The following is a 14,496-nucleotide window of genomic DNA, read 5'->3' as shown; positions in this document are numbered from 1 at the left end:
CATATTCACAACAAAATGCTTTTAACAAAATACATAATTTAAAGCCGGGTTCACACTGTATGATTTTGGCCACGATTTGGCTGTCTGAGGCAAATTGCAAGATTTTTTAAATTTCCGAGATTCCTCCGATCCTGGGCCAAAATGTGAAGTCTTTGCTCGCTAGTTTGACATGTTTACCATTAGCCGATTAATGACCATTGTGATCAAATTTTACCTTGGACAAAAGTTGAGGCACAGTCTTGCATTGCGGCTTCTCTTACGACAACCATCAAATCAAAAACTATTAGGAGTGCAAAATTTTATGACGCAATTAGTGAGACAACAATAAACCACCGGTTGCTCCACACAAGTCTTTGTTTTTTTAGTTTTCTTTTCAAGGTAAAAGCCATGATCAAAATTAACGCTAGAGATTGTTTTTGTTTGCTAGCCACCATTTCTATCCCGCATGTAAACACAGCTCACAGTCACAGAATCTGTCACGGATTGAAGATTAATAATCATGTAAAAATTAATAAGTGTAACTTTTAGAGTTAAAGTGTTAACACCAATGGAAATAAATAGGCATTCTGCTAAACATCTCCTTTTGTGATCTCCAGGAATGACGTGAGGTTGAGTAAATGATGACAGTTTTCATTTTTGAACAAACTGGTCTGAAAGGATCTGGTCACCAAGCATGAATGTAAACCAGGCCTTTATGTACTCTTCTTACTCTAGAGACAGACACTGATGAACAACAATCTGGACAATGTATTTGAACAGACACAGCATAAACTCTACATTTGCCAAATGAAAACACAAGATAGAGCTGGACACAGCACGAATCACAGAATTATGAGCACAGACAACATAATTACCATAATTTTGCATAAAAATTAGCATGTCAAGGCTTACTCCTCACCTGGGTTTGCCGGAAGGTATTTGTCGGCTGGGTCTCCTCATGGATTGACTGCTTTGTACTTTAGCAGGAACTCTGGGAGAGGAGCGGTGAGGGGCGTCTGGTGCTGGAGGTTTTTTGGGGATCTTCTTCATGAGCCGACTAACCCACTTCTGCTGGTCCTCCTGAGACAAGGCTAACAGCAGCAGGTTTTTAGCAGTAGACACGTCGTAGTTCACTGGGGGTGGAGAAAGCAAGAACAGAAGAGTCAAACATGTGAATGGGACAAATTAGTTTAAAAAAAACATGTTTATGAAATGCTCACCAAGGCTACAGTAAAACAGTAATGTTGTGAAATATTATTACAATTTAAAATAACTTTTTTTCCTTTTAATATATTTTTATGTCATGACATTAAATGTCATTTATTCCTGTGATGGCAAAGCTGAATTTTCAGCGTCACATGATCCTTCAGAAATCATTCTGAAATGCTGGTTTGCTGCTTAAGAATAATTTCTTATTTTTATCAATGTTGAAAACACTTGTACTGCCTAATATGTTTGTGGAAAACACGATACATTTTTATTCTCAGGATTCTTTGATGAATAAAGCGTTCAAAAGAAAACAATTAATTTTAAATATAAATCTTTCGTAACATTATAAATGTTGATCAATGTAATGTGTCCTTGCTGAAAAGTATTACGTTTTTAATACTTCCCACTTTCTCTATGACTTTTCCAGCCATGTGTGATGAATAAAGGGCAAAAATTACAAAATATATATTTTTACACCATTTCATAGTACGTTTGCACTCTCGAAATATAATTTCTCCTTGAATAAATACTGAAAAAAAGCTATATATTGACTATTATTCCCAGGTTTTCCAGGACACAGGGAACCATACAGAAACATATGTAAACAGCAATTTTGTACATGGGTCATTTTAGTTTGAACATTTTAATACTAAATTTCCTTAAAATTCACTTAAAACCATTAAGGGTAGTAAGAAGAGAGCCTCTTCTCACCTCTGCAGGGGGCGACGATTTCTTCTTTCTTGTCCATGTGGTCTTTGTGGCACTTGATGTGGCATCGTCTGCATTCCAGGGCTGGAGGTGGTTTGAACATGTTCCACAGGGGTTTGGTACAGGCTTCACAGTTAGTGGGAAAGTGATACAGGGTGGGGATGAACTCATGACCCTTATGGCAAATGTAGCTGGATTTGTCCCCAGGAAGAGGTTCCTCTTGCTCTTTCTTGCTCTCACCCTCATTAGCATACAAGATCTGGAGGAACCAATGACAAGTGATAGCCGTCATCCTTATGCCTTGTAGCGTATCTTATAAAACTTCAACAGGATTCAAGTTTAAAGAAACCGTGATACCCTGCCTGTGGTATCTGTGGTGTGCCATTATACCTGAAATATTCTGGGGATCTCTTTGGCGTCAGCACGATAAACGTCCGTCTGAGTTACCGAACGCACATGGAAAAGTTTACTGAAGAATAGCAGAGAAATTAAGATAAAGAAAAGAAGACAGAGGACATGCGTCAGTCAAACTGATACAGGACAAGACTGGGACAAGCTTATTTGATTTAAAATAATGGATTTGAAGGGTGAAAGGACTCACTCTATGTCCAACACCATGTAAGGATTGGAAAGCTCTTTGTCCTGCTCGCTGTTGTAGAAGAGAATCTTCTTGCTGCTCACCACAACATACTAGAGGAGAGAGAAGAAACAAAAGACTCACTGAATCCTGCATGATGGGGTTGGATGGGATTTCAGATGCAGAAGTATCATGGAACTGTAAAGTCTAGCACCGCAGCTCTAGTGGTTTAGCTCTTGTTCACAAAGACATTTGAGGTTTAGTCCTAGTAATTAGTATTCGTCATGTGGTTGCAGACAACATGAAATTGGTTAATTATTCAAATCAAAACGGTTTATTTTATACACTCACTATTATTTCAGTTTTCACTATAATTTTTTATTCTTTTAGTTAACGATAAGAACACTGACCACACATTTAATGAGCTTAATTAAAACTAATTTACATTCCCATATACATCCACCCTTATGTCATAGCATTTAATTTAGATCTATTATGAAATAGTATATATGACATCATATTTGATAATACAATGAAGACTACAGCAATAAGTTAAAATGTTTAATTCATTTGCATCTTGGTTCTACTATTATTTGTTCATTTTGTTTATAACGTGACATTTTGTAGTTCATTTTCCCATTTTCTATTTTCTTTGACTTTTATCCGTTTTGAATAATCTGGGGGAAAAAATGTAAGCACTGATTACTTCATTAATTGGACCGTTTTGATGTCATGTTGATGTTAATACAGGGTTCCTGCACATTTTCCAGATTCAAATTCCCAAACCTCTCTGCAGACTTTTCAGACCATATTTAACATCGATGATGTAAGAACAATTTTTTTCAGCATTATATTTTGTATATAATACAGTCAACTCTAGAACCCTAGGAACTAGGAACCCTGTTAATAGCATTTTTAGCATCATAGCATTCTTAGCTATTTGCTTATCTAAAAACTTACCTTCTTTTCCCAGCCAAAGCGTTTGGTGTTGTTCCTTACTGGTATAGACAGCCAGCCCTCCAGTCTGCTCTCTGTACAACAGAGAGGAAGACATATATAATACAACAGAGCAGCTTTATAAAAATAAACCAGAGAAAAGCCTGCCATGATGACCAGTCAAGTCTTAAGAGGTCAAAGGTCATGCACTGAATGCAATGCAGGTCACCTTAAGGCTCAGGCTCTGCAATGAAGTGAAGGGTGAAAGTTGAACTGAATATTGGAGTAAAACTAAGCAGAAACAAGGGAGGGTGACAGAACAATGTAGAGAAAAACAAAAAGAGGAATGTGAATAAAAGAAAAAGCTATGAAAGAATAGAGAGGGACAACAGAATGAAAATAAGTTTGAAAAAGACCTTAACAGTACCTGGTAGTGACTCGTCAGTGTCCATGTCTGGGCCGCTGCTCATACTGGCCGAGTCGAGCGACTGGACGTTGAGAGAGTTCAACAGGCCGCGCAGCTGCTCAATATCACTGTCTTTACTGTCGAGAGCCATCTGCAGCTCGACACGGACCTGAGACTCGTCCGCGAATTGCTGCAGGAAATAAAAGAAGAGTAAGAAACTAGTATTCTGGCTGCCTGTGGAGCAGTGTGGCATTCTTCAGACGCTGAATAGAGGTCATACGGCTTGCATGTCGTTGATTTCTCTCTGGTATTTGATGATGGTGCTGTTTAGTTTCTCCCTCTCAGAACGAAGCTCCAGCTGCAACTTCCTGTTTTCTTTCTCTTTCCTCCTCACGTCTGTATCATTTCCACGGCGACTGCTTCCACCTCTGACCTCCTTTCTGTTCATGATCTCTGCCAGCTTGTTCACCGCCTGATAGATAGAAAAGAGCAAACAGAAAAGAGAAATATAAGTAACGGAGCAAATCTGACTCAAATTGAGTTTGATTTATTAACTTGCTCAAAGGAAACAGTCATGTACCTGTGTTTTGAGAGTTCTCTCTGACTGCAGCTGTTTCTCAAGGGCCAGTTTCACTTGAGTGATGGACTGCTCTTCATTCTTCAGATTCTGCAGGTCTGAAAATCAAATTATATAAAGTTACAGCGAAATCCCCAACAGCTTTCCTCTGACAATCATGAGTTTGCTAAGGATGATGAGGGTCAATGCTTGTTCTAAGCTGTAAAAAGTTCCATGCAGATGGCGTACAAAAATATGTAGAAAAGAGCTTGAGATTTCAAAAATCAGAGATAAATTAACGGGTATGTGCACAAATATCTTACATATGCAACTGAAGCTGTGGAAATGTTAAATTACTCCTGTGTGAACAGCTCTGAAAATGCAAATGCTCATTTAAATTTCTAATAATTAATTAATTAAGTTATGTAAAAAATATAATTATAAAATTATTATGTAATATACATAGATGTCAGCATATTCTCCCACTTACAGTCTTGTGCCTCCTTTAGCTTGTTGTTGAGCTCTTCCTTCTCATTGGCCAGGTTTGCAACATCATTTGTCAATGTGCGATTAGCTTCCTCTAACTGTATAGAGACGGGACAATTAAACCCAACAAGTTCCCCAACTAAATGTGACCTCTGTGAATGGCTTATAGCTGAAATGCAGTGTAACTCACAGAGGTGATGGTGGTGTCTTTTTCAGCGAGCTCCTGTCTGTGTCTGGCCATCATCTCTTTGATCTCCAGCTCCTTCATGATCTTCTCCTTCTCCAGATCGGAATACTGCTCCTCCGCAATGGAGCGTGCCAGTTGCTCGGAGTCAGCTTTCGTAAGTGTGATCTCCAACTGGGCCGCAAGGGAATCCCTGAAAAAGAGACAACAGAAAAAAAGGTACATAGAAATGAAACTAACATACACGTTTAGACTTTAAATTAGCGGTGTGATAAAAAAGATAAAGGTTATGTTTTCTGGCATTTTGACCCAGAAATGTTATATATATGGTATAACCATGTTGTAATGCATATTTTTTTGATAATTCAGTGGATTAAAAAGTTATTTTGTACACTAGGCTGTGATTTTTCTGCTTGGAATTGGATATAAATCTCACCTTTCCTCCTGGAACTCCTGTAGATTCTGCTGCATGTCTTTATAGAGTTTATTTTTCTCCTCACACTCTTCCTTCAGCTCCCGCACCTGTGTCTTATACAGCGTCTACACACACGCATGTTGGGTTTTCATGTTTTATGGGAATTTTCCATAGACACAATGATTTTTATATTGTACAAACTGTATATTAAATCCCCTAACCCCTAAATAACCCTTAGACAAATTATCTGCATTTGTACATTTTCAAAAAACATAATCCTATTTGATTTATAAGCTCTTTTACTCCTGGGGACCAAAACGATCACCCCACACACAATCGCCATACACTCACAAATCACCACACACACGCACGCACGCACACACAAACACACACAATCTTGTTAGACCTTCGAGTATTCGATTTTTTCTACAAGGGAAAGAGTTTAGACTTACGGAGAAATACTGCTCTGCCTCAAACTGATCCTGCAGTTCCTTCATCTGTCCATCCGAATCCTGACGCTCCCTAGAAACGCAAATGATTAAATCTATTTGAATATTTATGTAAAAACACAAGAAAGGTTCTCAGCCACCAGCTATTAGGATGCGTCTTTGTGTGTACTATACAATAAGTTCATAATGTGTCTTGCATACTTGCGCAGCTCCATGTTTTGTTTTTCCAGGCTGCGTTTGATTTCCAGCAGGTGGTTGATCTCCTGTTTGAGCTGTTTCTCTGATGTTCGGAGGGTGCTGAGCTGCTGGTTTTGAACTTTCAGGTCATTCTGAGTCAGAGTGCGTTTCTGAACTTCTTGCTCAATCTTCAGACTAAAATTCTTCACCTAGACAAAGAGAAAGATCAGGAGAATCTGTAGATCTGTGTACTTTATTCCTGTGATACCAAAGCAGAATTTTCAGTAGAAATGACTCACATGATCCTTCAGAAATCATTCTAATATGCTGATTTGTTGCTCAAGAAAAAATTCTTATTATTCTTATATTTTTATTTTTAAACCACGATTCTTTGATGAATAGAAAGTTCAGAAGAACAGCATTTATTTGAAATAGAAATCTCTTGTAAAATTATAAATGTCTTTGCTTTCACTTTTGACAAAGGCTTTCTGAATAAAAGTATACATTTCAATGAAGAAAAAAAACGTAATAAATGCAAAATATGTGTATAAATAAATGCAATAATAGACATTAGTGGTCGACCGATATATCGCCACAGCCGATATTTAGCTTTTTTTAAATATCGAGAAAAAAGTTTTTCTTATTGGCCGATGTGTTGGAAGCAGGACTTTTATTTTGACGGGTGGCGCTGAGAACACCAGCAGCACCTGAGAAGAGAAGGGCAGCGCCTGAATCTGATCACACAGTGCTCACTCACATTCTCCGTCAGTCATATCTAATACTTTGTTAGAAAGAACCGGTGGCTACAGAACTGGTAATCAAAGAAAGTAAATGCTATGCGAAAAAGTAATGCGTTTGCTTTTATATTATTTGTAGCAGCTAACCGAAAAGGCAAACAATCAGGCTAAAATACTTTCTCATGTACCGTCAACATTCAGCAAATGCGCATCTACATCATTTAAACAAATCTCTGAATATCTAATAAACATTTAATTTCACAAACCTTGCAGATTTAATCGAATCCAGCTGTGATATCTTGTGAAGTGTGCATTTGCAAACTGCATAAATGTGTTCCTGCGAGTGACGGTCCGTGCGAAGTGATTGAATGTGAACAGAAGATCAGCTTCACAGTAGACGCGATCGAAAAACTTTAAATCCTTCATTTTAAAATATGTTGTGCTATATCCAGTTGCCCACTGTGTCATATTCATGTCGTTTTCACTGTGTGCTGTATGTAAAATTAGCGTTACCTTGTCAAAAGTCAAAGTAAAAAAAATATGATTATCAGTGCGCATGAAATTACCAGATTACTGAGTGTCCTGTTACAGTGTTTACTTCCTTTTTATTCACATATTCATATATTTTTTTAAACAATTACTTTATTTGCGAAAAATACTGTAATAGGATTGCAGATTCAAGAAGTTGCCATCTAAAGTATAGGGCCTAAGCATGTTTATTTTAAATATTTATTAAATTTATCTAATTTATTAAATATTGATTTATATAAATATAAAGTGTGTGTGTGTATATATATATATATATATATATATATATATATATTATATATGTGTGTGTGTGTGTGTGTATATATATATATATGTTTGATATATAAATATAAATATTCGGCTTTATATCGGCCACCCTGCTCTCCAAGATATCGGCATCGGCCTTTAAAAAAAAACATATCGGTCGACCACTAATAGACATTTATCATCAGTAAATTTTCTTAATTAGCCGGCCATTGGCAGGTGTAGCAAAAATACATGAATACACTGCAGTACCTCTTCTGTGAGTCTCTCTTTATGTCGCCGCAGTTCCTCTAGTTTCTGCAGTGACTGTTTATAATCACAGTCGAGCATAGAGTTCTTCTTCTCCAGTTCTAACACCCTGTTCTCCACACGCAGTTTAGAGGAACGTTCCTCCTGCAGCTTTTGTTCCAGGTCTAGATGAACACACAAAAACAGACATCTTAACCAGCAATAAAATCCTGTAATGTTTACAAAAACCAGCAATACACCCTTTAATCAATTCTCCTATACAACTCTGGTCTTGTCTCCCCTAATCTAAACCAACATGTTTTCCACTACACCATTCAAAATGCCCTTCACGGTCATGCACTATTCTTAAAATGAAATAAAAATTGGAGTTTTGTGGCTTTCAGTCTATTTCTGTTAGTTTTGAGGTCTTCAATTTGTGTAAACTAAAGTTTTAATAAGGAAATACGCCAATACAGGAAAGAAAACTACATTCAAAATTTGTTTAATAGGATCACTTAGCTCTCATACCCTTCACAGCCTCAGATTTTGCTCCTTCAATGGACTCGCTGATCTTGCTTTTGTCGGCAAGTCGAGCTTTTGTGGCCTTGTGTGCCGCCTCCTCCTGCTCCAAACCCTGCTGCAACACCTTCAGCTTATAGGTCATGTCAATCTGGTTATTGCTCTTCTCCTATTGGGCATACACACACAGATATTAGAAGAGGGGCTGAACATAAAATGCCATAAAAAGAGAGTAAACACCAGTACATCAACTTCATAGCCTTCTAAGTAGTGAATGCTGGGAACGAAGAAGGTACAAATGACGTTTGAATCCACAACCATAGCCTATAATGAGTCACAACAAGGGAGGGGAATGAGTATGAGAAAAAAAGTATTTACCTTCTCCAGGTCTGTTAGCTTCTCCTGAAGTAGCCTCTTCTCCGTCTCAGCTTTAGATAGGGCTTGTCTCACCTGTTTCACTTCCTCCTCCAAACCAGAGATCCGTGCTATGAATAAGAGGTGGAATGTAAATGAACGCTGATGCGTGTGAATTGATATGATACTTCCATAAGAACTGGGATCCACACTTACCCAGTAGATCAGAGATGGTCTCCGAGCCCTGGCTGTGCTCTCGTTTCTCTGAGTCCAGCGCTGCCTGCAGGCTGATGTTCTCTCTCTCCAGCGTGAGCTTGCTGTTCTCCAGCATGCAGCACTTGTCCTGCAGTTCTCTTGCATGAGCGTCCAGCTGCTGCAGCTGTTTGGAGTTCTCGGTCTGAGCTTTACGCAGCCGTGTAGCCGCATCAGATTCTGCCCGCAGTAACGCATTGGCCTCATCCAGCTGCCAGAGAGAGACACTGGTTTGTCAGAGAAATGACAGTATGCTACTTGGATCATTCTGTTACTTTATAACACGTGAGAAAGACAAATAGCAACAGGTTTCTTCAGGAATACAGACCCATAATTCTGGGAACTTTACTTTTTAGAAACCAAATGTTGCTTTTAACAGACACTGTATTCATTTGATTTAAGACTATGCAACAAAATGTCGCAAAAGTATAAAATATTCACATAATTGTGTTGTGAATCAATTCTTGAATGAATTGAATGACAAATACCAAACAAACAAATAAATATTTATGCATAAAACACACATTTGATATATTATATACACTACAGTTCAAAGTTTGGGATCGGTACGATTTTAAAAACGTTTTTGAAAGAAGTCTCAAAGACTGCATTTATTAATCAAAAATTCAGTAAAAACAGTAATATTGTTAAATTATTACAATTTAAAACAACTTTTCTATTTTAATATTTAAATAACTGTTTTCTATACAATATTTAAAATGTAATTTATTCCTGTGATGCAAAGCTGCATTTTCAGCATCATTACTCCAGTCTTCAGTGTCACATGATCCTTCAGAAATCATTCTAATATGCTGCTCAAGAAACGTACCTTATTATTATCAATGTTGAAAACAGTTTGCTGTTTTGCTGCTTTCAACATTTGTTGCTTAATATTTTTGTGGAAGACCATTGCTGAATAGATTTATCAATTTAATACATCTTTGTTTAATAACAGTATTTTGTCGTAATTATAAAAATAAATAAAAAAAAGACCACAAACTTTTTAACAGTAGCACGTACAATATAATGTATAGGAGTCCAAATTGGCTAAGGGTTAATAATGGAACAGCAGTTTTAACAGTTTTTGATTTTTTCACAATTATTTAAAACAGGATCTGCATTTCCAGGGTTTAAATAAAATATTTGTGTTATGAGAGAATAAACAACTTCAAAACCACTCCTTTCCTGGTAAAACATTGTCTCTTGAGTAACATGTTATATGTTCAAACCATGAAATAAACTTCATTCAGTAAAATAATTACTTGGAACTTCACAAAAAGCATTTAGAATGTCTCCAGCTCATTTTAGAATTACCCAAAAATCGAACATACTGTAGTTCACCCCTCACGCACATTATCACGTCCGTCAAAAACTTTGTCTGGCTGTCGGTTGGAATATTAGAACTAACATAACACACTCGTGTGCACAAATCACTTCACTGAATACTTGCCGGCTAAGAAATAATTATTACCTTACGATCCATCTGTTTTCAAATCCACATCATTTGAATATCACGACATCGATGTCTGTCAAAAAAATAACGTGCACAATACATGGTAGTATTTACGAGAAGCAGAGGTCCAGGGACTACACGCATTTCCTGGAAAACCCACACTACCGGATGTTTTGAATGCGTTATTTGAAATGCTTCAACATGCTGTCTGTCAGAGATGATAACGTACCCAATACATAACTGACTTTCATAAGCAAACATTTGGGAAGTTTGATCATCATTTTCTCAGGTTAAGGCAATCGTTTTTCCATGATTTGTTACATTTCTCATGACACACACACCTTAAATCAAATCCAAGTTATAACACTTTAACAAATGAAGCCACTCTGATCATCTTCAAAAAAAAAATTTATAATCAAGACCATATGCTCTTGAATTATGAACATGAATGACAGATATAGCAAGTTTTCTGGATGTGATAGTCTCTCCTCAAACCCACAAACCTGTTTCTGCAAATGGATGTTCTTCTCATTGGAGATGTGCGAGTTCTGGTTTTTCTTCTTCATTTCATCCAGCTGATCCCTCAGACTGTTCACTTCATTCTCCAGGCAGCGTTTGCGGTCGGCTTCACTCTCCGCTCTGCGGTGACTCTCTACGCTCTTGTGCTGCAGGAGAGCTTTCTCTCTCTCCAGCTGTCTCAGAGACGTCTCCAACACTTTTCTGCCATTTATCTATAAACACATGTGCAAAGCACCAACGTAATGAAAATGTAAATATCCACAAACACACACAAAAAAAAAAACATTGTCAAACAAACTGAACCCTGACAGTTGAACATCCATATCCATTTGGACCAGAGAACTAAATATATGTTGTGATTGATGCTGTAAGATCACTGTATATTCGTACACACAACTTTGCTGAAGTTCCAGAGATGAGACGCCCACTCACCTCCTCATCGAGCTCTTTGGTGATCTTTTCTAGGCGGCTGCAGTTGCTTCTGAATTTTTGCTCCAGCTCATCTTTGGCCTGCATTTCAATATTGAGCTGCTCTTCTAGAGAATGAAGTTTCTTCTGGAGCTGAGTGGAAAATAAAGCGATCTTTATTTAATATGTCATCAGTCTCTTAAAATAATAAACTACTTAATAAGCTGTGTATTAAGCAGAGAGACTGTGAACACTTACTGCTAAATTGTCCTGTGGGTAAAAAAAAAAAAAGAATGAAAAGATTAGTTACAACCAATGTCGCAAGAAGCACTAATCAGTTTAGTTCTACCTCCAAAAAGCTTCAGGTTTTTTCCAAGTCTAATATGAAGTCTCTAACCAGAGTCTAACTGTATGATGTAAATCCAGTCTCTAAAGAGCATAAAGCTCTTTAAAAATAAGCGGACGAAGGTAGTAATGTATCTGTGTCGTACCTCTCTCTTAGATACTGAGAGATCATTTTTCATTGCTGAACTGTTAACAGCATTCAACAACCTGCACAAAAACACACCAGATTATCTGTGACAGTTATCATCAATTGGTTTTGCTTCAGAACATCAAGTGGAGATCCAACACCAAGAAATAGTTTAGTGTACAGAATTGACAAAAACAGAAATCTCTTACTGGTCTTCTTTAAAGTAGGTGAACCCCACGAAGGGAAGCTGATTGCCGACAAAGGCTTTGGGTGTAGGAAAGGTCTCCACTTCTCCTTTATCCTCCTCTATCTCATCAAAATTACTGGTGTCTATGTCACTGCTCAGCTCTGGAACCACAGGGGCTGCAGCTGGGGAGAGGACAGGGAAAAAAACGGTTCTGTGTGTGTGTGTGTGTGTTTTTTTAACAGCTGAGGTAAAGGGCGCTAATAGTAGAGATGAAGCTAACATTGCTCAAAAATTAACATCCTGCTTACAGGCTTGTTTTGGTTTCAGGTTGGTTACACTAAAAATACGAATGTGTAACTGTGCGTTCACACCGCCGCCGGCGAGAGCGTCAAAGTGGCCGGAAGTCAATCATTGTCAATGAGAGCCGGCGGCGAGCTCCGGCGAGAGCGGCGCGTCTTGGACGGTGAGAGCGGCGAGGAGAGTTGAAGTTAGGTCAACTTTATGGTAATAAGCAATGACGCGGTTCGGCGGCAACCAATCGGAATATAGAGGTGCTCCGTTTGAGAGGAGTCCAGAGAACGCAATCCTGTAAACTTTCGTTCCGACCACATTAGTTCCCAAGCAAAATTGAGGAGGTTGATCATTTGAATTTGATAAGGTGCGCAACACTAGTATTTATAGGCAATATTTTCGCGCTAGAACGCTTGTTTTTCAGCGGGAATGCAAATTATAATAGCACTTGACCATGAACACAAAAGCAACACCACACAAATGGCTTTTAATTTGTTTAATTTAATTTGTTTGTCACTATAATTGTTAAGTTTTTTCCATCGATAAATTTTCTGCAAAAATAACGATCGACATGCTTGTTTGCTTTGTGGCCCCTTTAAATACAGTTGTAAAAAAGACCACGCGTTCGATCTACGTCAGAGCATCAGAGCGTCCACGAATCTTTCCACGGCGTCGCTGGCAGGGCGGCGAGAGCGAATTTTGCCGCTCTCGCCGGCGGCGGTGTGAACATACAGTAATGAGCACAGCTATTATAGTTATGGAACTTTTTAATTTTTAGTACTTTTTCTATTTCAGTGTAGCGTGAAATGTGTATGACATGTATTTGAATTCTAAAATCTGCGGTAAAGTGGGGGAAGCAGGTGTTTTACTCACTCTCTCTAATAGTGCTGAAGGTCCACTGGTCGTTTCTAAAGAAAGGATTTCTTTTAATTTCTTCTACGCCATTTCGGCCCAGGCGAATCTCCCTACCACATGCAAACATCCACAAGCACAATAGAAAAGACAGAACCCTGCCAGTTGAACATCCATATCCATATAGATCAGAGAACATCATGTATGTCGATGTGTGCATGTAAAAGGTCACCTGTCAGTTAGGAAGGCACAGATGATGTTTTTGGCTTCTTGAGAGATCTCAACGTCATCAGGGAAGTTAAGAGAGTTCTTATGGTCCATAATCTTACTATAGGTCCCCACCAAAGAATCGGCATAGAACGGTGTATCACCTACACACACACACACATTTATCTCATTTAATAAACCAATACAACAGATGTATCATTTAAACAAAAACACACAAATTCCTGACTCACCAACCAACATCTCGTAGATAAATACTCCCACCGACCACCAGTCACACTCGCGTCCGTAGTATCCGTCCCCTCCCTGAGACTTGAGAACCTCCGGCGAGATGTAATCAGGGGTTCCAACCGCAGTGTCACAATGAACCATCCCCGTCTATAATCAATCAACCAATCTATGGGTTAAAGGATGCCATCTATGTCTATCTATATCTATAAACTCTACGCAGCAATATCAACAATGTATAATAGTGTTTACATTGAACCTGAGTGAAATTTTAAAAATATTCAAATTCATATTTTTTTCTTGAGCGTGTAGTTCTGCTCCTGTACTGTAGATGGCACTGTAATATCACACAAACAGTATGTCCAGCCTTGGCACTCATGGGCATGGGCAGAATTCAACCAGGAATATTTTTGGGGGTGGGGGGACTGGGAATAAAAGTGACAAAAATGGCTCAAACATGTAAAAAGTGGGACAAACAACTACAAATGTCCTTGTAGTGAATTTCATATACTGGTATGTTATATAACATTTTATGCATTTCATAACATTCTATTCTAGGCCTATCTAGTTTGAGTTCAGTGCCCCAGCAGACACAGTAGCTATGAAGTATCTACCATTTCAGAGGTCATTGTTGTTGAATGAATAGCTAATGTGTAATGTAGTAACATGTAATGTGGTTCATATGTAAAAGACAAAAAAACAAAAAAAACAATTCAGCCGTGAAAACACTAAAGGTGAATAACAATCTAAGACTTAATACAGCAAATATATCAAAATCCAATGATGATATACAGTAGAGATCTCTGCAGACTAACAGAGCAACCAGACAATCATTTCAAATGTATCCTAGAAAAGTTTATTATAACTCATAATTATAATGTTCTGCACATTTGAGGC

At 38.0% G+C, this 14,496-nt stretch overlaps 1 protein-coding gene across 10 annotated transcripts in view; it reads right to left on the bottom strand.

Moving 5' to 3' along the window:
* rock2a (rho-associated, coiled-coil containing protein kinase 2a) overlaps positions 1 to 14,496 on the bottom strand; it is a 73,699-nt gene that overhangs the window by 4,989 nt on the left and 54,214 nt on the right. For 6 of the 10 annotated variants that reach the window (XM_077236658.1, XM_077236661.1, XM_077236662.1 and 3 more), the window contains exons 6-30: positions 13,605 to 13,749; positions 13,379 to 13,517; positions 13,168 to 13,259; positions 12,026 to 12,185; positions 11,836 to 11,896; positions 11,603 to 11,614; positions 11,369 to 11,497; positions 10,921 to 11,148; positions 8,929 to 9,175; positions 8,737 to 8,843; positions 8,368 to 8,527; positions 7,864 to 8,024; positions 6,107 to 6,291; positions 5,909 to 5,978; positions 5,478 to 5,581; positions 5,048 to 5,234; positions 4,862 to 4,955; positions 4,396 to 4,490; positions 4,096 to 4,287; positions 3,837 to 4,005; positions 3,434 to 3,504; positions 2,498 to 2,586; positions 2,287 to 2,365; positions 1,900 to 2,155; positions 899 to 1,112 (exon numbers count right to left, since the gene is read on the bottom strand). In XM_077236658.1, coding sequence (XP_077092773.1) covers positions 899 to 1,112; positions 1,900 to 2,155; positions 2,287 to 2,365; positions 2,498 to 2,586; positions 3,434 to 3,504; positions 3,837 to 4,005; positions 4,096 to 4,287; positions 4,396 to 4,490; positions 4,862 to 4,955; positions 5,048 to 5,234; positions 5,478 to 5,581; positions 5,909 to 5,978; positions 6,107 to 6,291; positions 7,864 to 8,024; positions 8,368 to 8,527; positions 8,737 to 8,843; positions 8,929 to 9,175; positions 10,921 to 11,148; positions 11,369 to 11,497; positions 11,603 to 11,614; positions 11,836 to 11,896; positions 12,026 to 12,185; positions 13,168 to 13,259; positions 13,379 to 13,517; positions 13,605 to 13,749 — 3,446 coding nt within the window. The remainder of the gene's footprint in view (positions 1 to 898; positions 1,113 to 1,899; positions 2,156 to 2,286; positions 2,366 to 2,497; positions 2,587 to 3,433; positions 3,505 to 3,836; positions 4,006 to 4,095; positions 4,288 to 4,395; positions 4,491 to 4,861; positions 4,956 to 5,047; positions 5,235 to 5,477; positions 5,582 to 5,908; positions 5,979 to 6,106; positions 6,292 to 7,863; positions 8,025 to 8,367; positions 8,528 to 8,736; positions 8,844 to 8,928; positions 9,176 to 10,920; positions 11,149 to 11,368; positions 11,498 to 11,602; positions 11,615 to 11,835; positions 11,897 to 12,025; positions 12,186 to 13,167; positions 13,260 to 13,378; positions 13,518 to 13,604; positions 13,750 to 14,496) is intronic. The other 4 variants (XM_077236667.1, XM_077236660.1, XM_077236663.1 and 1 more) reach the window with 1 other exon arrangement.

This window comes from Siphateles boraxobius, unplaced genomic scaffold (assembly GCF_051911475.1).
Source record: "Siphateles boraxobius isolate OS27281-9 unplaced genomic scaffold, OSU_SipBor_1 20, whole genome shotgun sequence".
Classification (NCBI taxonomy): domain Eukaryota; kingdom Metazoa; phylum Chordata; class Actinopteri; order Cypriniformes; family Leuciscidae; genus Siphateles; species Siphateles boraxobius.
Note: the sequence above shows the minus strand (reverse complement) of the source record. Positions and strands in the feature narration are given on the sequence as shown.